At 40.7% G+C, this 24,853-nt stretch overlaps 3 protein-coding genes across 3 annotated transcripts in view; 1 reads left to right on the top strand and 2 right to left on the bottom strand.

Moving 5' to 3' along the window:
• Positions 1–122: 122 nt before the first annotated feature.
• Positions 123–14,526, bottom strand: trpm5 (transient receptor potential cation channel, subfamily M, member 5). Its single transcript, XM_048262860.1, has 26 exons — positions 14,482–14,526; positions 12,517–12,584; positions 12,010–12,178; positions 11,523–11,703; positions 10,829–10,995; positions 7,980–8,157; positions 7,710–7,774; positions 7,424–7,609; positions 7,205–7,304; positions 6,965–7,083; positions 6,437–6,775; positions 6,198–6,341; positions 5,827–5,950; positions 5,489–5,634; positions 4,692–4,804; positions 4,496–4,594; positions 4,005–4,266; positions 3,469–3,587; positions 3,163–3,295; positions 2,846–3,020; positions 2,429–2,597; positions 1,701–1,879; positions 1,191–1,323; positions 949–1,021; positions 756–828; positions 123–631 (listed from the first exon to the last, which is right to left on the bottom strand). The coding sequence occupies exons 1-26, from the start codon at positions 14,506–14,508 to the stop codon at positions 516–518; spliced, it is 3,657 nt and encodes a 1,218-aa protein (XP_048118817.1). The 5' UTR covers positions 14,509–14,526; the 3' UTR covers positions 123–515.
• Positions 14,527–15,419: 893 nt separating this feature from the next.
• Positions 15,420–16,944, top strand: LOC125307087 (cyclin-dependent kinase inhibitor 1B-like). Its single transcript, XM_048262859.1, has 3 exons — positions 15,420–16,098; positions 16,198–16,312; positions 16,511–16,944. The coding sequence occupies exons 1-2, from the start codon at positions 15,555–15,557 to the stop codon at positions 16,308–16,310; spliced, it is 657 nt and encodes a 218-aa protein (XP_048118816.1). The 5' UTR covers positions 15,420–15,554; the 3' UTR covers positions 16,311–16,312; positions 16,511–16,944.
• A 2,667-nt stretch (positions 16,945–19,611) lies between these two features.
• kcnq1.1 (potassium voltage-gated channel, KQT-like subfamily, member 1.1) overlaps positions 19,612–24,853 on the bottom strand; it is a 30,022-nt gene continuing 24,780 nt past the window's right edge. Inside the window, 5 exon segments of the mRNA XM_048263514.1 lie at positions 19,612–20,568; positions 23,555–23,616; positions 23,931–23,977; positions 24,354–24,448; positions 24,735–24,810. Of these exon segments, the coding sequence (XP_048119471.1) occupies positions 20,359–20,568; positions 23,555–23,616; positions 23,931–23,977; positions 24,354–24,448; positions 24,735–24,810 (490 nt within the window). The 3' untranslated portion in view covers positions 19,612–20,358.

Below are 24,853 nucleotides of genomic sequence, written 5' to 3'. Positions count from 1 at the left end.
CTGAAAATACTTTATTATGTCTAAATTATGATGATATATATGTAAAGACTGTAATAATGATGATGATTATTATTATTATTATTATTATTAGATTACATACAAATACCCATAGAAATAAATAATTTAAATTAATTTGAATCTAAACTAAATCATATTCAAGAAACAAAAGATAAGAATGTTGAAAAAAAATATCAATATAAACATATCAAATCATCTCCTTAGCAAATACATCAGCATAAACATTTTGTGCTAAAGTACCTCATCTTTAAGTGAGCATGGGTAAAGAAGGCTCTTTTCAAGGCGACGACAACTCCTGTCAATATAAGTGTAATAGATGCATACTTAAGTGTTTTGGCAGTGAAAGGCCATGGATTTCTGGTAAATTCATTATGTTCTGTATACTAATATTGCATTCCAGCACATTCCAATGCAACTTTGTACATGTATGTCAGGAAATGTGGCCAAAATGCAGTTGCAATCCCTTGCCATCAACATGAACTGTCCAAAACTGTCCGTTATTCATCGATGTAGGGGAATTTCTTGTTGGCACCATATCCCAGGTGCCCTCTCTCTTCTTTCACCGTTTCACTTTGCTGTGGTTGTGGACCAGTGGGGCCGCTACCCTTAGAACCTGCAAAGCAGCACACAAACACACACAAACATACATACACAAGTCCAGTTACACTGAGTCCTGCTTTAGCGAAGGCCTATATGAAACCAACATTATTAACTGTGCGATTGATAAGAGGTCTCACGTGGATCCTTTGCAGGGTCTCTGTCCAATTTAGAGGTGTTCTGAGCGAAACAGTCAGTAATCCAGTATTTTACCTAAAGTATTTAAGGTTTGTCATAAGCATTCATTTTGGTCTGGCACAGAGACTACTAATACAAGTTTTAGTCATAAACAATGGACAAAATCACTTCAATTACACACAACTCAAACTATACCTGAGCTTCCATAGATGACAGACGTTTGAACTGTTCTTTGAATGCTTCAACAGTCCTCAGTACACTCTGCACTCTGAGTAAGAAAATATGAAATGTATAAAGTTAAAGGTTATTACAGTATTTTCAACCTTATCCAAAATGCTTTCATGTAGTTCACAATCCACTGACAGAACAATATTTAAAAAGAGGGTCTTAAGTAGAGGTCAGCTGTGCTTCTGGACACTGTATCAAATGAAGCTCACTTGGAGGATGTGTTCCTAAGTCTCTCCTCACTGCTCTCCAAGTGCTGGCGCTCCAGTTTGGCTAAATAGTTCTCCTTCTGGACAGTCTCCCACGTCATGAGCTTCTGGTCCAGTACTGGAGGAAACTCTCTCTCTAGTTGCACACAAACATAAATATAGTTTATGCCCTGTAGTTTAGGATTATAGTTTATGCCCTGTTCAAACACGTTGGCATGTAGCCAATTTTGATTAAAGGCTTTTTATTTTTATCAGGAGTGCCTCAACTTTTTTGACCCAGAGAAGCATTCCTTCTCCTTTTCTTTCATAAATATAGTTTATGTTTGATTTCAAATAGAATTTTATGTGAAAATACATATTATTATAAAATATATTACTATATATTATATTATATCAAATAAAATATATTACATGTATCTCATATACTTATATTATAAAGTTTCACTGCATTGCATGTATGTATATGTAAATATTATAGATTTCTAACTGGAATCAAGCGGAGTGTCCACTGACCGAGATGCTCCTGCTTGGACTCGGTCTTGTTGCACACGCTGAGGAGCAGCTGGGATAGATGGCTGATGATGATGAAGGGAGGGGCCAGCGCAGGGCGGCTGTGGTACTCCACAATCAGGTTGTACCGCTGGAACTTCCAGAAGATGTCCGTGTTTCCCTGTACCACCTGGAAGGTGTAGCTGCGGTGGAGAGGTCAAGACGAGAATGAAGGCCATCACGGAACAAAATGACACAGTCAAACCGAGATTTCAAGTGATGCATGTTGACTAACAGGGAGGCTACACCGGTTACATAACTCAAGTGTTCTGTTCATGTTGCGCCTGTGGCAACAATTAAAAACTAAAATGAGTGGAACTTGTTACACCAGAAGTGACAGCGGTGCGGACAATTAAAAAAAATTAGACCAGTCTTCTAAAACCCTACGCGAACAGAATGCTTCAGTTAAACGCCTGGTCTAGCTTCTCTGTAAGATGGACGTCATTATTAACCCTTAAAGGTGTAGGTTTTTGAACGTTCTAAGTTACGCAACAATTGAAGGTTCTAAAATTCTATGTTGAATTCAATGAACCCAGATATTCTTTAGAACGTTCATTTCTCAACATTCCCATCACACCGGTGTGACGGTACTCCTTTAAGGGTTAAGCAATCCATTTGGAGTTCAGATAAGTCAAGCAAAACAAAACATTCTTCAGCTCCTGTGTGTTTCTGGATGAATCCCCCCACCACACCTGAACATGGCAATCAGCAGGTTGAGCAGCAGCACGTTAGTGACCAGAAGGTAGATGACCAGCAGCAGTATGACCAGCCAGTTGGCATAGATGTTGGGGCAAGGAGGGAGGGTGCCTCTAATGATCTCCCCTATGTCTGTGGTGCAGTTAGTCTCTGGCATGAGGGCCGCTGTCCAACAGCAAAGGTTAGTAGACAGTTATGTGTTTTTGTACTGCCATCAGCAAAATATTCACTTTGATAAGTCAATATTTTCTTTCAAATGTGTGTTAGAGTGTTTATATATTGTCATTGAATCAGGCAAATTCAATTAAGAGTGTTATATTGTCCCTTGATTAAATTAGTAAATACAAGTGAGTAAATCTTCAGGCAAGGTGGGAATGAAACACTTTGTTGAATGGATATGAATTATGACTCACCATCTATCTCCTCCAAGGGTATCTGACCAAAGATGTGGAGGTAGGGGCGATACAGTGTTCGTCTGAAGATCCAGTCCAAGCGATGGTCGTTGGGGTGGAGCAAAGCTTGTGTGGTTACACCATAGGCTATCAGCCACACACTCAAGAAGAAGAGGAAGAAGAACACATCCTTCATCTGCGGAGGAGACACCAAGACTAAGCTCGCCATGTACCTTCTGTTTACAAATGAGGCTGGAAAGCTACACCTCAGAATGTGTTGTGGTAAAGGCATATTTTTCCATTATGACAGTAAAGCAAATGTGAAAAAAAAGAATCACCATTCTCTCAACAATGATGATCTTGGGCCCAAGCTGCTTGTGTATGGCAAAAATATGGATGAGTCTTAAAGTGAAGACCATGAAGTCCAATGCAAGGACAGTCCGCCCTGCATCATATGTACTGTTCACCATCCTGGATGTAGAAGATAAAGATAGCCCAGGTCATTTGTCTTTCAAAAGGAACACCACCTACTTGCTACTATCAATAAGGCAGCACACACTTATACATACTGTAATACTAACACATCTCTCTGTGTGGGAGGGTCATTTGGAAAGTAAAGGGGAAAGAGAAATGCAATGAAGTACCTGCAGGACACCCCCACAACAAAGAGACTGATGGCCACCATGTCACATTTGTTCCAGTTGTCTTCAACATAGAGCTTCAGCTTTTTCAGGATGCTGGTGTCCTCATCGGTGAAGAAGCTCTGAATCAGGGGGAGACAGAGACAGAGAGGGGGAGAAATTACTGTAGAATCTCACTGGATGCTATCCAGAATGTTATGTATGGGGAAGTTCTTTTCAAGTTCCCTATTACACAGGGAGTGTGCTGTCACTGGAAATCACCTTTGCCTCTGTGTAAGGAGGCAAAGTCACATGATTTTTTGAACATTCAGTCACCACATTGTGTCCAAACTATGAAAAGTACATTATGAATCCATTATAAATATGTAACACTGGCCAATGATATATATTAATAGAAACGTTCCTCTATATTAATAGAAATAGTCTTCATTTGCTACATTTTGCATTCACTATGCGTCTGATGTAAATCACTGCATATCTGCATACTGTAAAGGAAGACGAGAGAGAAACCGATGCCAGAGTTGCAGCCGCTCTCCCACCTGTCTCAGCTCCTCGAGCACCAGGGTGAACACCCAGAAGTAGAGCATGATCTCTGCCCCCGAGGGGCCGAGGGGGGGCGGGGGCTGGAAGTCCAGGAGCAGGACGTAGGTGAAGAGGATCAGGAAAGCAAAGTACATGATGACGTTGCCCAGGAAGACGGTGACGGGCGCGCTCCAGAATCGACGCCAGCGGCGCAGGAGGAAGCGACTCCAGGTCGCCCCACTGCTCTCTGTGCTACGGCCGCCCACGGCCGCAACGCTGCTATGAGACAGAGACGTGTCAAATTTAGTTATTATTTTATCTTTCACTTCATATGTTCAGTGTTTGAAATTTGTTTGTGGAGTCATATCTCCAGAGTAAATGAATGTGATTTGGTGAATATTTCAGTGTCAAATATCATTGTGCCACCTGCATAATTTCTAAACTTGTATAGTTGTTATAACTGTTGTGCTAATCCTAAAACATTTTCTTGTAAGTTACTGCTGCTTACAGAGGGTCCTCATCTGACAGAAGTAGGGCTTTCTCTGTGTCCAGGCTGTCCAGCTCTCCAAACTGTTCACCACGGCCTCGATTCTGCAGTTCGTCATCACTAAAACACATCAGCACATGTGGAGTAGAGCACAGACTAAAGGAGCATTGTAGAGATTAAGACAAAATACTGCTGTACATCCGCAGATTAAACAAACCTAAACTTTATGAGATTAGTCCAGATGAGAGGAGGGCAGAAGAAGGAGAGGACCAGTTTGGAGATGGCCGTATCTGTGGTCATGGCTCCCCACCAGATCTTAGTCAACATTGCCTAGGCCATACAAGATTTGTAAACCATTATGAACTATTTCACAAACAGAGATTAACATTCAAAGGTCTGCAAGATTTATAATCATGCAATGGAAATATATTCAAGAATATGGATTCTTGTAATAACTGCCTTTGTGCACTGATACACATCCAAAACCCACATCCCTCTACATTTTTCATGTTGGTCCATTGATCACTAATTCGTTTTAAAAGTCTGTGCGTGTTGACTGCTGTACCTTAGTGCAGTGCGTGTGAGTCAGCCTGAGAGAGAGACTTTGGAACCATTTACAACGACAACACTTTTGGAACCTTGTCCAGTAGCCCTGATATTGGAAAATATTAGGGCATCTGCCAACTAGGCACAATCGAGGCATACATATTTTCTGCAATATTTGATATGTCATGACTCATGTGTGACATATGATATGTGTAACAGATAATACAGGTGTTATGTATGCAGGTAGTAATAGGGCATAGTCTCTTAAGGTAAGAGCTGCAGGTACCATTCTTCTCCAGAAGGGGGCTGTCTAACTTCTGAAACTAACCACACACTGAGGGATATCTTTGTCATAAAGTGACTGCTATAATTCAGATCCAGTGTAAAGCTTGTGTTAGTAAGCCTAGTCCTTTCTTCTGCTGTGACACAGCCCCTTGCACTCTGTGGTGTAATGTTTTTCATTTTTACCTGTACACCATCATGGGCAAAGAAAGACTTGGCATCTGCCTCAGTTGCCAGCGTAAGGACAGTGGACTTGCTCCAGCATTGAGTTTTTCTCACCAGCAGAGCATAGGCACGGTCCTCACTATTGGAGTAACATTCACTAAAGAGATCTGGAGGGGAAAGTACAGTTTCAGTGGTTTTGTGAGTTTGTTTTCATATCTGTAATCTGGATTTATTATATAGCTCCATTAAGGTTCACATAGTATAGTGCAAAGCAGTACGCAAAATTGATGTATTTAACAACACACTAATTTCAACCATTCATGTCCTAGTTTGATTGGCTTGAAATGTGCATTTCTCACCCAGTGCAAACTGCTCATATTTGGCCTCCTTCATACTTCGTGCGGACTCTGCCTCTGACTCCAAGTGGGCCATTTCCTTCATAATTTTACAACCAGCCAAAGCTGCAGCCACTGCCTCAGGACCCTATTGAACACAAGGGTCTTACTGTACATATACTCTACATACCTTTTGTCATGTAAGGCACAGAAATGTGAATTAGTTGAGCACTTTCAGTACAGACAACGCAGCACTGCGCATTCTTCAATATTAAGGCCATACATCATGCACACCTCGTAGTCTGTCAGAATTTTCATTTGAATAATGTTTCTGAAGATAAGATTGTCTTTTGAACATTATCTTGAAGCAACAGACATGCAAAAGAGGTGCTCACCATAGCCCAGAAGTAGTTGGCCATCTGCTGTCGGTTCTGCAGGATAGCCCACAAGAAAAGATCTCTCCAGGGGTTCTCACTGCGCTGCTCCATATCTGGAAGGTTCTTGTGACTTTGAAAGAGGCGACTTTTGCTTCCTTTCTCCTATGGGGAGAATTACCCGTCAACAATTCATTACCAACAAGATTACGTTTTATCCTCGACTGGTAATTCAGATATTTATGAGCAAGTAAACCTACAGCTGGCAGCTTCTGATAGAAGCCTTTGCAGGAGTCATGGAGGAAGTCTTTGAGGACTTTGGAGACCTCGTGGAGGGTGAAGCGAGTCCGGCGGTCACCCTGTTCTGAGTAGGTGGGTCCGGGGACGCGGGCCGAGGCCAGGATCAGCTGTTTCTCCTGGAGCTTCTTCAGCAGCAGGAAGTGGATCAGGCTCTTCTCCGACACGGAGCAGTAGAGCTCCTGCAGGCGCCCGTAGGTCAGGAACTCCCCCAGGTTCACCCCGTTGTCCACAAACAACCGCACAAAGTCGGGCTTGTCATTGACTAGGGCATCCATCATAACTTCCTCTAAGTCACAAGCCTGCAAAAGAGGGAAGAGTAACCAGATATGAGTGATGTGTAGTAAATGTTTACTAAACAAATTTGATTTGAATACATTTTAGAAAATCTAGATAGACAACTGCAGAGTGCTAAGGAAACAAAAAGTATACAGGAAAAATAAACATAAATACTATTATTATTATAAGTGATGAATAAAATGTAATTGTACCCTCCACTCCACATCTCCATTGAAGATTTCACTCTTGGCAATGTCTACTCGGTTCCATGCAACTGCTAACTTCAACTCATCAAGGAAGTCCTGAGCTTCCTGACTTTGACTTTTGCAAGCTAAAGAGACAAATACACAAGTTTGATGGACTCAGTTCATTGTCTTCATAATTAAAAAATCTGTTGGAATGTTGTCAGTGTACAGCAGAAGAGATATGCATGAATATAACAACATTCTCACCCTTCACCAAGGCTTTGAGAATGACAGTGTCTAATTCAGAGCTATCCTGCTCGGGGTCATGCACAGTTAACAGGTGGCCATGGTCCAGTATCTTCTGAATCTATTAACACATTGTTATAGACATTTTATTATAATTTGATTTAATTTAATTTAAACATTCTGATGGGACAAGTGTTTTATTGGCATCTTCTTCAGGGTTGCAATTAGTGTCTGGCTTACCAGCTTTACCCAGGAAGTGATGTCAGCGCTGTGATGTCCATTGGGGAAAGTGTCCTGCAGCAACTCCTGCACCATGTCAGCCTCCCAGCATCCTCTATTTATCAGCGTCACGAGGATGTCCGCCACGCCCCCTGACCCTGCCAGTATCAACCAGGGGGTTGCATTTAAAATGCCTTTGAACATTCTCTGTTGGAAAAAAGACAGCAGGAGACTCCTCAAACTAGCTCAATCAGGGGATGTAATTAACTCATGGAAGTTACTGCACTAATTAAAAGAAAGCACCAACCTGGAGGATCTTTGGCTCTCCATGAACTAGCCAACACAGCACTGGGATCTCAAAACTGCTTGTACCTACAGAGCACACCAGTATTAGCACCTGGAAATGGGGATGGGGTTCCTATTCTTTGCCTTAGTTGTGCTTTTTGTATACCATTGCATCTCATTCTCAAGTGTGTCTGTGGTGTACCACACACCTGGCATTCGTGGCTGCCTACATGGATTTTAGAATACATTTTACAGCAGAATTACTCAGACCAAATCTGCAACCTTTATTTACCCCCATATCCAGTGCGCTGCAGGGAGATGTGCTTGAGGAGCTTGACTCTCATCTCACTGGTGGCCCCTGGATGCTGGGGATCCTCCTCCACCAGGACAAAATGGGAGTGGTTGCAGTCCAGGGAGTACACTGCCCCATGTGGCAGGTCCTCTGTGGGGTAGCTGACTGGATGATCTGGCTGGAGGAGTAACACCAACAATAGTATTACTCCATTCATTCATGAGGACAACTATGTTAAAGGTTTTCAATACAGGTAATATAGGTAAGGAATGTGCAGAATTAAACATGGCTACAATACAGGTAGTTTAGTTTAGTTTTAGTTTATTTATTTAGCACACATTAACATTAAATGGTGCAAGGAGGGAACGAAGCTCAGTGGGCTTGTACAGAGCTCCACCCCTTTCAATAATCACACTTAATCATGTACGGCTGACAAAGAATTGAAGCAGGCAGGAATTAAGTAGATGATTCATGACAGGAGAAGATGTTTTTAAGCTGTTTTTTAAAGAGAGAGTGGGAAGCTATGGCTCTTAATGGGGGAGGTAATCCATTCCATAGTATGGGGCCTCTGTATGGCATATTAAATTGGTGATGGGATGAGCAGGTGAAAGGTACAAATAAATTATTATTGTGGCTGTGTCTAGTGCGATGAGAATGTATGTCTAATGACCGGGCAAAGAAAGATTGAAGGGAGGCCGAAAGATCTTGGGTACTGTAAATTAACTTGTGAATGAACAAACAGATCTGGTAAGTATTCAGTTTGTGAATAGGTAGAATAGAGAAATTAATAAAAAATGAAATAATTTCTTGAATAAAAAATCAATAATTTCTTGAAATGGTTTGGAAATGAAGCTGCCCAGACCATGTTACAGTAGTTTAAATATGGAAACAAAAAGCTGTAGTAAAGAGTTAAGTGAGCAGAGGGATGAATTAGAGGACAGACTTTGTGGACCTTTTGCAGACAAGGTCTATATAATTTGTCCAATTAAGTCTTTCATCTACTAGTACTCCCAAGAATTGTGTTGCTTTTACTTGCATGATTTCTGCTCCACTGATAAATATTTTAGCTAACTCTTTGGGGTACGACTTATTTGTGCTGCAAAAGATCACAAAGTTACATTTCTTCACATTTAACGTTAACTTATTAAGTTGAAACCATTTAGAAATAACAGATAATTCATCATTTACACTGTCAATCAAATACTTAAAATCATTATGAGTTGCTATAAGATTAGTATTATCAGCAAATAATACAGGAAGAAGCTGTTCACAGGTCATGGCTAGGTCATTTATATAGATCAGAAATAATAACGGGCCCAGAATAGATCCCTGTGGCACCCCATGAATAATTCTGGACTTGGTAGAATTATAACCATTAACTGATACATATTGTTCTCTGTTTTTTAAGTAATTTCAGAACCAGCTCAGGGCAATATCCTTAATCCCATTTCTATTTAATTTGTCAATCAAAACACTGTGATTGACAGTGTCAAATGCTTTGCTTAAGTCGAGGAAGATCCCGATGGCATACTTCCTGTTATCCATGGCAGATGAGATAATATTGGTAAGCTGGAGTAACGCATGTTCTGTCGAGTGTTTCTTACGAAATCCATACTGGTGCTCATATAGAATGTTGTTCTCATTTAAAGCAACACTAAATAACTTTCCCTCTGTCGCACGCACAATATTGTTTATCCAGGACCGGCTTTGCAAATAACGATGTCCACAGACAAGGTAGAATATGTTGCACGATTTATGAAAGTACGATGTATTGCGACATCAGATGCAAGTCAAATTTGTAGTTTCTTATGTCTCATTCCATCGAACTACAGACCCGCTACCCGATCTGGCAAACTTACATAGTGCGGTTATAGCCGATAGAGGGCCGCAAAGCGAATGCAGAAGTGCCGTTCACCCTGTTACAAGTTGATGAACCACTGAAACGATTTTGGAAACATTATTTTAAGGTACAAAAAACTCTTTGGTGTTGCTTTAAGTCCTTGGATAGTCTTGTGTAAACTAATTTCTCTAATAACTTAGAAATGCAAGGCAGGATGGATATAGGTCGATAATTTCCAAAGTCGTCCGCCACACCTGTTTTAAAGATGGGATCAACTTTGGCGATTTTTAAATCATGGGGAATAACCCCAGAGTTAAGTGAAAGAGTAAGAATATGGGTTATGGGCTTAACTAAATAATCAGCAGTTTCTTTAATAAAACAGCTCTTAATACCATCATGCCCCGGCGCAGAATTATTTAGTCCCATGATGGTATCAAGAACTTCCTGTGCAGTTGGAGGACTAAAGTTATTGAGAGACGGATATTGCCCCCTTATCAAGTGACAAGGGTTCTCATCAATATGCAATATACTGGAAGCCAGATCAGAGCTAATATTAACGAAAAAATAGTTAAAACCATCAGTAATTTCGTTGGGGTTTGAAAAAAGCCTCTCTTTCCCACGCATCTCTGCAGGTACAGATGCTGCTGATTTTTTCCTATTCAATATATTATTAATGAGGTTCACATAGTTTTGATATCATTTGAAGCATGTGAGAATTTCTCTGTATAGTACTTTTTTCTCTCTTTCCTTAGATCAGCTATACATTTGTAGCCTACTGCTCAAAGAACTAGATGAAATCCGAACAATACAAAAAGGAGGAGGGACATTATTTGTATATCTTAAGTATTTAAGCAAATAGTCAGAAGGTGGTTTGAGGGCTTGAACTAAAGTGATGGTATTTACACACAATTCCACTACCCTGAGGCATTCATTAATTTAGTGTTAAAAGCTTGTCAAAATCATAAAAAGTAATTGTGAAGCAGTGTATAGAATCAAGAAAACGACTCACTCTGGCAGTGACCAGCATGTCTCTGTTATGGATCATGGTCCATGGTGCAATGCCTATAGCCACAACACGCACTTTAGAGGATGTGCTGGCAAGAGAGTGGTCCCTCACAGCCTGTCCAAGGTGTTTGGTAATGCCAAAGCGAAGGCCACTGGTAAGTATCCATGCACCTATGGAAAGATACAGTTGGTCAGCTATACAACACTGCCACTGGTGGTGCATAAGACACATGCACAGGAACTTAAACAGTGTAAGAGTGAATATACATTCAACTCTCACATCCAATAGAAATCCTGATACACCTGACTCCTGCATTATGTGTGACTGACAGCTGAACTGCAAATGAACACCACAATGGAACATAACAAAGTGTTCAGGTGCAAACCCCACCAAAACACCACCTCCGTCAAAAATGAAATAATGATGCTCTCCACATATAGTATACGTTAATGAAATGATTTTGCTTTAAAACCCGCTAAATACCACTCTCTTCCTGGTCTGTAATATCGATTTGTAGGCAAAGACTTATAAGAGGCTAAAGAGCCTGATAAAAAAAGCCAATTTAAAAGAAAAGTGGTCAGACGGATTTAGAGGGTTTTGCATCTGAACTCTTGATGGAGGTTGAAGTTGAAACATTTCTGTATTCTGTATATCAGTGTGTTCTGTGTAAAAATGTAAAAGGTTGTATGAGCCACACCTGTACTCTGAGCAGCCTTGACAAGGCCTTTCCTCACTGTGTCCCTCAGCCATGGCTTCATCTGGGCCAGCTCGTCCCCCCCGACCAGCGCCACCACCAGGTGGGGTGGGGAAAGCCCCCACTGCTCTGTGAGCAGCTCATAGATATCAGCAGGATCTGCGGAGCTGCGCACCCGCACAAACTGTATGCAAAAGACAGACACAGTAACACTACAGTGTACACTACACTAAGCTGCAGTATACTGCATAATAGTATATATAATGACTATATTGTTAAACAAACATTCATCATTATTACATTCAAGACATTGAGGTGTAATTGAAGAAGAAAAGTTCTCACAAACAAACGTTTCTAAAAGTGAAGGTCATGATAAATGTTGGGTATATCTAGTAGATTCTACCACATGTTTAACATCATTTACAAATAATGCAATTGTCTCTTCCAATCCAAACTCAGACAGGGCCATGCACACTGGTCTAGAGCTTACCTTTCCTCTGGTCCGGCTGGATCCAACAAAATCAATGTCCCCAACCCGTCCTGCTGCCCAGTGGCCCCTCTCTTGCATGTCCCTTTTCGCCATGCCTAGAGTTCTGAGTGCCAGTCTCTCCTCAGCCATCTCATGTCTAGAGTAGCACCTGCATATATATAGAGTCCTGCTAGGAGGCACAGACACAGGAAAACACATACACAGGCATAGTTACTAACAGACACAGGAAAACACACACACAGGCATAGTTACTAACAGACACAGGAAAACACATACACAGGCATAGTTAATAACAGACACAGGAAAACACATACACAGGCATAGTTACTAAAATACACAGGAAAACACACACACAGGCATAGTTACTAACAGACACAGGAAAACACACACACAGGCATAGTTACCAACAGACACAGGAAAAACACACACACAGGCATAGTTAGTAACTCTGGCATTGCAGCTCTCCCATCCTGAGGCCCATGAATGTGGGTTCACTCTGCTCTTTACCTCTGTGCCTGTGTGACCTGCAGCTCTCCTCCACATCGTATGCACTGTCTGCGGGGCTGCAACAGGTGCTGCTGGCACAGGGCACATAGTCACACAGTCATATTCAAAAAGAGCACAAGCGTTATCAACTGTTTGAAATGGATGATAAGTGGACACAAGTGACAGATGACCACATGCTGCAGAACTTGTCTCTATGTGCAATCCAGACATTATTTCCATTCTCTACACACATGCAAATATTGTCATTTCTGTCTAGTCTCCTCCACAGGTGAGTTTGAAGGGCAATTTGCATCTCATTTCACTGAAACCCTTGCCACGAAGGAGTACACACCTCTCATACTATACATGGCAATATGGTGAAATGACAATGATAAAGGAGACATACATACATACAGAATTCTTTCACCATGGGAAAGACATTTTCACTTCCATCCGGCATAAACCTAATGGTGACAAATGGTTTAATGGCGACATGATTTAAGATTTGGTATTTATGTCTTAGCATCAATTTTCAACATACTGGGTACACCTTAAGCATCACTTTTCAGTGTGCAGGCCACAAAAGTCTATCGGACCACCCTCCCAGGGGAACCCATCGGGTCAAAAGAGATGATAAGAGTCATGCTCCTGCACAGTACACAGACATTATAGTGCAATACCAGGCACTCAGTTGCACTGTCAGACACCATTCCTCCTATGACAAGTCAGTGTACCATATAAATGAGTTGTCATAAATGAGAAGCCATAAGTGGGTAGTAGGTAAGGTATTTTAGTTTAAGACTTTGACAGTAAGTTGATAAAGACCCAGGGCATTTCTTCCAATTCACCACAGAATGGAACATGCATAGAGCATAGCTTAACTAATAGCATACAGCTACACCTCATTGTACCTTGTGCCACAACCACATACTACCATACATTTACAGAGAAGCAATTATTTTGGGATCATTATTTCCCATGTCAGCTACAGCCAGTGTGGTACACAATCTCATTTTCAGTAGTTCTGGAATGAGAAATGACCTCTCCCGAGCCTTTTAGATAAAGGGGCAGCAGGGTTGAGGTGAGTTTATTTGACTAGGGAATAGGGCAGGATGTGTGAGCTACAGATGCCTCAGCAACCAATCGTCATGCAAAACTAATATTTGCATTCGGGAATAGTAATTACATCATTGCATAGGTTATGTGTGTGTCTTTCTGTGTGTGTGTGTGTGTGTGTGAGAGAGAGAGAGAGAGAGGGAGAGAGAGAGAGTATATGAACCATGTACATACATAAATACATACATACATATATACATACATACATACTGTACACACATATACATATGTACATACATACATGGTTCCTCTACAGTTTAAATGTCCTTTCCCTTTATTTTTTAAGTTTGTTCAAAGTCACTTATTTGATTGTATTATCACAAAATATGTGTGATAATACATTTATCTGTATTTAGTCTTTCATTACTGTTTAAGATACTTCAAGCAAATGATGTAACATGCCTCTTATTTTGTATTATGTAGGTGCTTGCCATTGCACAGGAACTTAGCATAATGGGGCCATTAATGATAGCACTAGAAATGCCTGAAGGCCCTAGAGATGATATTTTCTCTATATTTATAAACTGTATAATTGCCCATTTTGGGAATGAACTACTGTGTGAGATCATGAGCATGGGACTTTTCTCTGTGCCGCATATTATTCAGCATTATTCATAACTAGTAAAAACACTCTACCTGCCTTGTGTGAATCAGAATTCACACAAATCACATCACAGATTTATACTTGACTATAGAGTATAGCCTCCATTAACTAAGACCATTCAAAATACATTTACAGCAGAAACAGGCCTTCTGCTCTAAATAAAATGCCACATCTACTTTGCCGCTAGTTTAACCAACTATAGTGTGGAAGAGGTGAAGAAATGCAATGAATGAAGGAATGAAGGAATCAATAAATTAAGAACTCACCAAGGGACTTTCATCCAGATTTTGCATTGCGATAGGTCAGTATATGGGATGCTTCATGAGCATTTGTCTGAGGTCCTCTTTCCAGCGGCCTTTATCTTATTACTACATCAGGCTTGAAGTTCACCTGGGAGTGGGAGACGTCATCTCATTTTGACCACTCCCTGGTCAACCAATGCGGTGTTTCCTCTTTGAGTGTAGCCATAGCCTACATTAAGGCTGATGGTATTTTTAAAGTACAATTAGTTAACACACAACACACACACACGCGCACACACACACACGCACACACACACCGCAAATCTACACGTCCGACCACCCAAGAAAGACTTCCGAGTTCCGAAATAATTGCCGACTGTCTAGGTAAATGTGTTGGCGCACATGACAACCTGTATTTATCTCACTCGTCCACTAGGTGGCATTACAACTCTTTAAAATAATGCATTACGTCCACGCGCCTCGCAGGGTTTAAAATAGTCACCTGTAGCATATATAATAGGCTGCACCGTAATTTATTGATAATAAAGATATTTTTATTTACTGGCTATTAGTCCATTATTTTTGCAAAAGTGCATTATTTATTTTGAAATATGAGGATTATGATTTTTAATTAATGATTGTTCTTTCTGTTTCCAACAAAAGAAATACTGTAGTGAAACAGGATGAATCTATTCAAATAGGCTGGCGTTGTTGTGTGCCCAACGAAAGAAGTTGCTTAAACTTGGCAATTATCTCATAGGCTAAGCTAAGATAATAGAACTTCATTCATATCATAAAACCCTCTCTGCTGGCACCTTAACAATTACCATTCTTATTCAGTAAGAATCACGGGAGGGGTGAGGCTGTTATTGGGCGGGGCTTATTTCGACCAATGGTGGATTTCTCCAAATGCACCCCACACAAACGCACTGAAACCTTAAATAGGAATACGTATGGTTGAGTCTCAGTTATGTTTGTTGATACCTACAGTGGTGGGACTGAAGTAAGCAGGAAAACACATAAGAAAGGATTTGTATCTCTGGGACTATCGTCTTGATCCCTCTCATATTTTGCCTCTGTCGGACTTATACTTCATCATGTCAAACGTGCAGCTCTCTGGCACTTTGGAACGACTCGTTGCGAGGCGAACGTTCCCTTTGCACGCGCGTACCGGCGTTTGTCGGAACTTATTTGGACCGGTTGATCACGACGAGCTAAGCGTTGAGTTGAGAGGAAAACTCGGAGAAATTATTGAACGGGATCAGAGGCGCTGGAATTTTAATTTTAAGGAAGACACACCGTTACCAGGCCATTACGCGTGGGAAGATGTATCAACAATAGGGCCTGCATTCTATCGGGATTGTCTGAAAATCGGGAGAAAACAATCTGGTCTATCAGAGAATGAAATAGTAAACCCAGAATCGACAACAGTGGACTATAAAGATGCTAAGGTGTCAGTGTGTAACGAACTCCTTTCGAGCAACGTGAGAGTTTTCTCTGCTAACAGCAGTGGGATTAACCAGGAGAACCGCTATGAAAATGTAAACTCTGGGAGTAAGGGATGCCCGTCTACACCTTCTGTTTGCAGGAAAAACACACAATCGTCTGACTCGTCAAAATTGAGCTCCACACAAGTCACAGGTAGGAACAACCTTATAATGCCTTAAGTATTCGTATGAAATTCTGGCATTTGGAACTTACCCCTAACCTTATCCTAAATATTTGTTGTTCTTCTTTCAGATTTTTTCCACAAAAGAAAACGCACATATGCCGGAAAGGAAACAGAATGCACATCACCAAATCTTGGTGTTCCAGTTTCTGCAGAACAAACACTTCGTAAAAGAATACGATAAAGGTACGTCATGTTTCAAGTGTAGAACTTAAATTTGTATTTATACCCATGAAGTCAAATGCCTTTGTCCTAAACCAATTTCAAATAGACTGTCATACATTTAGGCCTATTACTTTATTTCAGGCTATTGAATTTTAGATAGTAGGGGTATAACGTTTACAAGAAGGCTTTTAAACTAACCATGATGTGTATCATCTTCAGAGGCCTTGCTGTCAGGAGTTCATAATTTGCAGCGCAGATGAATGGCACTCCGAAGAACCAGAAGGAGGATGGACGGTGAACGGGACCCTGAAGTCCAGATAAATGTAGCAAAACACTGGCACTGCTGCTTATAGTGTTGTGTCTTAAAGACAGTTTAAAGTGGCTGAGACGTAGCGATGGAAATTAAATGTTAGTGCGTTTTGTATTGTTTATTTCCTATTTAATTGTTATTTTCTTTATAAATGTATTAACTTAAACTTTATTTATTCTTATTATTCAACCTTTGTTGATGTGTTCTATGTACTGTGTGTTTGTAAACAGTTTGTTGAATCGGCGGAGAGGTTTGGTTTTAATTATTTTATATTTTGTTATATGATTTTAATTATTTTTATTCTTTTATATTAATATTGAAATAAATATTATTTTGTCCCATATCTCTGTCGTTTACTTCATGATTCATGTATAGGTTCCTACATTTAATAATCTTCCAAAGTTTTTGCAATCAACGTTGTTGTGATGCTCGAACTTTTCATAATATAAGCTACATCATACAAAGGACCATGTTGGCCGAGCACCTACACTTAAAATAAAACAAATAATTAGGTTCTCGCAGCTAACCGCAACACCCACCCCTATTCTGAGAATGAAGGCAGCTGCGAGCTATAGGGAGATTTTTAAATGCCGTTTTCTCTCCATAATGAACGAAGCAGGTGCCTTAGGAACCCTGCTTTGTCCATACAGAAGCCCTCATTATCAGTCCCCACTCAACAATTTCTCTTCAGAAACACTTACAAACACCATTAAAGCCCTTGGCAACAACGTGCATTAACCTACAAAAGCCAGCCATCTGCCCACACCCCATCTGCATCCATCTCATTGTATAGCTGGAGAAATCTCTCCATCTCAAATATGCCCAGAAGTTAGCATTTAATAGGCATTTAAATCCACCAAAAGGGACTGCTGAATCAGAAAAATTACCAGATCTAAATTTAGGTTGGCAAAACACACACACAAGAAAGAATGTGTGATTCTATACATAAAACCTTAATCTCTGGGTGATTTGTCTCAAGGTGCTGCTTGGGCCAAAAACTATAAATATAACTGAGATGTTTTTGCGTGCTGGTTCTTTTTTAATGCATTTGAGTACTTGGTGTTGCAGCACCCTATTTTTATGAACGTAGTGGGTGAATTTAGAGAATCTGAAATGGAACCCCCATTTAGGCATTGAATGGCATTAGCCTCACAGAAGCACCATAACAGACACAAAGCCACATTTTGTACAGATATTTTTGGCAATAAATGTTTCTAATAATTTAAGTAAGAGTGAGCTAAAATAATGTTTGGTTTTAATAGTTATATCTGTTGCCATTAATATTCAAAAGTCTCTCTGATAAATGATTTGTCATTATCTCAGAAACTGACTGAGACAACAGTTTGACAAGTTAAAGGAAAAAAAAACTTGATCAAAATATTTGACGGTTTGTCAGTTTAAATGAAAAGTTCATGGTTCATTTAAAGTTCATGTCTGCTTACAAGGCTCATTTTAAAAGCTTAATAAGCTTTTTTTTTTCTCATCCAACATCAGTGGCACGTGTATATTATGTGGCATTCCAATTTAACTTAGCTTAAGGATACAGGTTATGTGAACATTTACACCCCTAAACCTTTTAGTGAAAATATTGGAAAATGAAATGCTTTCTCTCTCTCTGCTCATCTATCGAGTTATTGATCCATATACTTCTTTAATTTGCTAAACAAACAGTTGCATCATGCTCATCCACAGCTGTTTGAGACCTCATCATTTGTGCTTTACACCAAGATAATGAGCTCCAGATTGTCATGTGTTTCCTGTGGGAAGGCTTTACTGGCATGTTCCACCCCATATGAGCTATCTTTTAATACTCAGGGGACTTTTTAAGCACAGCCGCTGTCTTGCCACATGTCCACTTTACCAATACACAGGAGAATTCAGCTCAAGGATGAGTCCAACTTGTCTGTGAAATACTAAAGCATTGTGTGTTGTGTTGTATTCATTCCATTCACTGATCATGAACATCATTACTCAGAAATACTGTAAGGCATTTCCTAGAGTATTGCATGAATCACTGAACTTTTACTACATATCAGTTCAACATGTATGGCCACAATTTGCTACATACTTACTGCAAATTATAAAACCTTTTAGTGTAACACACACACACACACACACACACACACATTGGCCACAGAACATAAAACACACATTGCAGATTTTCTGTAACCTCTTCATCTGTTGTGATTTTGTCAGCAGATTCTCTCTGAGCAGTGCTGTTAGCATTCAGCACATCTACTGTCACCTCTTTATCTGTTCCACAAGCATCCCATGTCCCTCTGTCTTTTTTACATGGCTTTTTTTCTTTTCATGAGCGCTTGGCTCACACATCTCTGAGATCCTGGCAAACGTCTCCTTCAAGGCTGGGTACACCTCTATGGGTTCACTAGCTTGAATTAATACCATTTGGACCCATTCGCATTTGCTTAGCGGGCCCCGTGAATGAGGCAGCGATGCTGTCCTTTTAAACGCGTAACAAAGGCCTATCATTTATCTGCCAACACATGGCTCAGGCCCCCGCCACAGCACTTCTGCACACCAGTGACGGCTGCCAGGACGCGCGGCCTGCTGCTCTGGCCCCTGCTCTGGCTCTCTCGGAGCTCCGCTCTTTCACTGGACCGCTGCTCTTCTTTTTCTCTGGCCTCAGGTGCCGCACAGGACTGAGTTGTGATGGTGTGCCACTGGTGCAATATGGCTGTGCATGTTTCTATCTTCTGCGAAAAAAGATACCCAAATAAATTAAGTAGGTGGATTATAACGTAAATTGAATTTGGTAAAAGGAATCATCTCAGAACTAAACTGAGCATGTTTTTTTCCCTTATGCAGTAGGTGTCAACCCACACTGAGTACATAATCTTCATATCAAATCTTAGAGACAATAGTCTTGGTGATGAAACATCTTACATTGCAAAGAGATACATGGCAAGGGATGGAACTGGGAAACAGAATTTATTGCTATTGGAAGCAATTTGTCATTATAACTTCAAATGAACTGAAAGCTCATTGATATCAAAACATATATAAACATAATGTAACAGAGTGTGAGAGCAGAATCACAGAGTTTAATACACATAACTACAAGAAACAGTGAAATAATTCAGCAAAATATTAAATTCTAACTTATAAAGAAATGAAAATAATTCATCGTTGCATTTGCACATAATTTCTATAAAGAACAAACAATGATTTTATTAGTTCTGTATAGAGAAAATGTGGGGGAAACTACAACTGAAATACTATAAATTAGTTGTCAACAGAAGGTTCACAGATAAAATGGAGGTTCAATGATATTTCTCTGTATACTTAACAAAGTATAGTTTCTTAAATTGTTAACATACAACTTAAAAAGTCTTCAGGCAATCGGGTAATTTTAAGGCACACAATGCAGGCAGAGGTTTGTGAATATGTCTATTTCTGTTATTACATATCTCAAATCATTTCCACTGGGAGCATTCCCATAGGCATTATTCAGTCATTACAAAATATAATTTCTATACATCATTCACATCATATGGCAGAACCTAGGTTCTTAAACATATATGAATGCAAATGCATTACAAAGCATGTATTCACATTTTGGGCTAGCACTTGATCAAAGAACAAAAACAAAAACATTCCATATGACATATCCTTACAGGCATCTGAATTCATAAGACTGCGTCTGATTTTCTCACACTATTTGATTAATCATTGTGCTAATTACGCCGTCTGACACACAGGGTTCACTGGGGGCAAAGATCCCGTCATTCACACAGTCTCAGGCGCTCTCCTCGTTGGAGGGGGGGGCCGGCGGGACGGGGAGCTGGTCGTAGGCGTGCGCGGGGCCGCTGAGGGTGTGAGGGGAGACGCCGAGTCTGTCCTCCTGTCTGCTGCCCCGGCGGCTGGACCCTGCCTGCTGGCCCATGCCGGCCAGCATGAGGTTGAGAGAGTCGGCCAGGCGGCTGAGCGTCTGGTCCATGCGCGTGATCTGTGGGGGTTACAGTAGTGAGTGTCTACTTTTTTACGCTCATTGTTTTAGACAACTGTGGCTACTCTAAAATCACTGTGTAAATGTATTTACCGAAGGACATATTCACCTGGCATATTCAGCTATGCTTAAAAATTAAACATTGGAATAGAGATAGAAGAAGAAGAAGAAGAAGAAGAAGAAGAAGAAGAAGAAGAAGAAGAAGCAGAAGATGAAGAAAAAGAAAAGACATCTGTTCCGGGCGCATCTGGAAATCTGCCTTTGTGAAAATATACAGTATCTTACACAAGGTCCTGTGAAGATAGTGTGGCCTTTATCTCTACTTTTGCTGAAGATTGGGGTGTTGTGTGGATTCCAAGCCAAGTGAACAAAGGACTATACATTCCTAAATGTGTGTGTGTGTGTGTGTGTGTGTGTGTGTGTGTGTGTGTGTATATGTGTTCAGTAGGCCTTCGCTCCAGAACATCTTGTCCTGTTCCAGAGCACCAGAGATGGCCGACCCAGCCGACTGCACACCCAGCACCATATGCTCTCACCATCCCCCCAAACAAATACTAAAACATAAACACATGAGGGCTCTCCCACACAGACAAACATCTCCACATATACACACTTGAAACCACAAAGGGACAACAAACAAGCCAGTGACATGAAACTGCGGAGTCTGGTCTGCTTGCCAGCACTGGGCTCTGAAATTCCCCAAGCCACAGGACTGAGCTGAAAAGTGAAATCCATTTCAAAGACACCTACAGTTGAGCCTAAAAAACACACATTTTGCTCTACGTAGAGATAAACATTTTGATTTTTAGAATCTTATTTAAAGTATTGAAAATATCAATAAATAAAATGTGATGCCCAGCCAAAATCACAGAGGGGGGAGAGTGGAAAACAGAAAACATTTTGGCACAATATGCAATGTCTTTCCCCAGCACTAAACACACACACACACACACACACACACACACACACACACACACACACACACACACACACACACACACACACACACACACAGCAGTTTAATTTACAATTGCTGTGTGCTGTTTTCATGTGCTGATCTGATGAAGTGACATGAGATTAGGGTCATAGGGTCAGAGCAAGGCTCAGCCCTCCAAAAAGTGTGGCTGCATATAAAGCAGATCTGGGAGGTGTTTGTACAAAGCCCTGCCTGTTTGTTCCTGTTTACCTCAAATGGATGGGAACACCATTTGGGCTGAACTTCCTGTCATCACTAGTGTGTGCCTTAGGACTCATGTGTCCAATCCAAAAAAGTTTCCTCTCATGCCAAGGGACTCCTCCATTCAATAGTATGTTATACTGACACCTCAATAGTCAGTTGTGCAACCCTTAAACATCCATCAAGCAATTTCTGATGTATGTGAAGTGTTTTTGACATTATGAACTAAAGTCTGGATGAGCGGCTGATGTTTGTGAAGAATGAAACTTGGCATAGACAGTTACCCTGTAATTAAAACACCACTCAGAGGCAAAACTGCAGCGCAGGGCATTTTCAAGCTTCTCAGTATGTAAACAAAAGAAAACTGTAGCCTGTATTATCTCTAAACCATACTGCATCTGTGTGTACCATGTGTGTATGAAAGAGATGCACAAAGACAAATAGCCAGAGAAAAAACTTGCTTAAAGAAGGACAATGCTATGAGTGTATCCACAAGAGATTAGAAGCTTGTGCATGCTTTTACGACAGTGCCGTGCAACCAAAGTGTACCAACATGTAATGCTTCTGGGTGGCACATGAGCAGAAATCAAGAGGACACAGTGCCTCAGAAAATACAGTAGAGGTAAACATGACATAAACATTTATACAGTGGAATGGAAAATGTAGATGATCCTTGTAGTCAGCCAGTAAAAACATTTAGCAAACAACATTAGTCCAGTGGTACAACCGTTTTGCAAACATCGTCTAATAAATCTGTAGACACAGTGTCTATTTACAGTAAATATGTGTGCTTATTTGCATGTCACACAGTGAGCGTATCTTTCCTACATCTGTCTCACTGCTCAGGCTGCCATCACGAGAATCTGCAAATTGTTGTAAACAGGAAATGGCTAATTCTTCTGCTTGGTGCATCAGTATCTAAGGGTTGAGGTAATTATGACTGCAGAGAGCTCTTGTCGGGAAATCTTCATCACATCACAATTCCTTCCTTTCATAGGATTTGATGAGAGCCCTGGGAATGTACTTGTAATTCTGCACATACACTGTAACCGACAGACTTAGTGGCCAACATGTCTCACAGTGGACCTAGTGCAGAAGTAATTCATTGGGATGTACAGTATATTATAAAACAATATGCCACTGAAAGTAAAAAAGAACAGTTTATTTCAGTGCCATATGTAGCTCTTTAAGTGGTATTATACGCTAAATATTTTATGTCTTGCATAATGTTCTCTATAGGAATAAAGCTCATGGTTTTGCTTACAGTATGTTTTCATCAACTTTTAACTCTTGCCCAGTGTTTTATACATTTACATGATATTTTTAATGGAAAACTTTGACAGCAGCATTTATAACAATATTAGTGTGCAGAGTAAGTTAATATTGTATGACAACCTAGAATTAGCCTCATGATATAATTACATGGAACCTTTGTCGTACAATCAGAAACAATGTGGCTAAACCACACTACCCTCCGGTAAGTTTTTGATTATAGGGGAGTCTCACTCAAGATTTAGAGAATCCAAGTAGCTGGTACCTCCAGTCACCATCATCTGCCAGAATGATCTCAATAATGGAGCGCTGCCAGCAGGAGGATAGAGCTGGCTGGGCTCTTAATGCTCAGGTTCCTCTATGCCTCCCTTATGCCTTCATCATGTGGGATCTCAGGAGTTGACTTAGAATTTGCACACAGAATTTGTGTATGCCACGCTGTGCTATGCTATTGTGTGCAGTTTGACCGGTTAAAAATGTGGAACTCTTCAGACAAGGTTAAATGACAATGATGACATTCATTCCTGAAGAGCTTACCTTATCTTCCATTCTGTTGAGTCTGGAGCCAATAGTGTTGGTGCCTTTGTCTTTAGCCCGTTCTACAGAAAGTGGGAAAATTCTTAAATGGACAAGGTTTCTCTAACCACACTTATCAGGAAGATTAACAAACAAGAGTAGCAAGTCTTAATAGCAGATTCAAATGGAGAAAAACATGTTGCTATCAGTCTTCTTTCTTCTCTACATTCACCAATTACCATTAATGCAAGATTAAGTCATTGAGTTACGAGAATGCTCAGACGTCTTTGCTTTTAAGATTCCCAACGAGCACATCTGACTCCACTGGTATCTGGGCCTGAGGCCTTTCTAATGACCTCCCTCAGACGGGGAATTTGAGGGAGAGATGTGGTGGTACCTGAACTGGTTTGAAACAGAGACAGTTTCCCCAGTGACTGATCCAATCTGCAAGAACAAAGTATCGCGTTTAGGGCATGTTATCACTCAAAAATGTAACCCCCATACACTAGCATTTTGCACCCTCTGTAGACTATGTTTTTCTGTATGTATTAAGTGTAGGTTTGAGAAGCCAACAGCATGGCACTACCACCAGACATCTATCCTGATCTTGACCTAATATTTATTTACAGCAAGTCCAGACTTGTCTCATATACTATTGGAGTTTCAGATATGTAATTTAATTCCATTCCACAAGCCCTCAAGTAATATTTCATGAAATCCATCAAAGTGAGGCTGGTACTTGTTGGGAATTGCAGATAATTGCCTCATTACTCTGAGGCCCTGAAGGGCAGTGTGGGGCAGCGTGAGACAGGGTGTCTACCTCCTCTGCAGCTCCTTGATGCGCACCATGAGGTTTAAATGGCCTTGAGAGTACTGCTCGATGACATCCCGTACATCATAGGGCTTGCGTGCTTGCTGCAAACAACAGAAAAGTGATCTATGTTAAGCCACTCCAGCTCTGTTTGCAAAACACCACGGCGTCGCTGCTGTCACATGGTGGTGACACATGACAAACACTGTGTGTGTGTGTGTGTGTGTGTGTGTGTGCCCAGGGGTATGCTGTTTGTGTACAGGAGTGGGATGAGGAGTGGAATGGCAGAAAAAGGAGTCTGAAAACAAATGATAGCTGGAGAAGGGAGAGAGAAATGAAGGTATCAAATAAAAAAAGTAAGAGCACAGTCCCAAATGTGTTTGGTCTCACCTGAAATCTTTTCTTTGCCACAAAGTACTTCATACGCAGGATCACACGAATGGCCACTCTGTGAGAGTCCCGCATCCTGTCAGGAACAAGAGTGATATAATACTGTTAATATGAGCAAC

The sequence above is a fragment of the Alosa alosa genome, chromosome 14 (genome assembly GCF_017589495.1).
Source record: "Alosa alosa isolate M-15738 ecotype Scorff River chromosome 14, AALO_Geno_1.1, whole genome shotgun sequence".
NCBI classification, from domain to species: domain Eukaryota; kingdom Metazoa; phylum Chordata; class Actinopteri; order Clupeiformes; family Clupeidae; genus Alosa; species Alosa alosa.
Note: the sequence above shows the minus strand (reverse complement) of the source record. Positions and strands in the feature narration are given on the sequence as shown.

Coding starts and splice junctions, on each gene's coding strand:
- LOC125307087 (XM_048262859.1), top strand. CDS start 15,555: ATGTCAAACGTGCAGCTCTCTGGCACTTTGGAACGACTCGTTGCGAGG. Junction 16,099..16,197: donor GAGCTCCACACAAGTCACAG/GTAGGAACAACC, acceptor TTCTTCTTTCAG/ATTTTTTCCACAAAAGAAAA.
- trpm5 (XM_048262860.1), bottom strand. CDS start 14,508: ATGCAAAATCTGGATGAAAGTCCCTTG. Junction 12,585..14,481: donor ATCTGGATGAAAGTCCCTTG/GTGAGTTCTTAA, acceptor CTGTGCCAGCAG/CACCTGTTGCAGCCCCGCAG. Junction 4,595..4,691: donor ACTAATCTCATAAAGTTTAG/GTTTGTTTAATC, acceptor GATGTGTTTTAG/TGATGACGAACTGCAGAATC.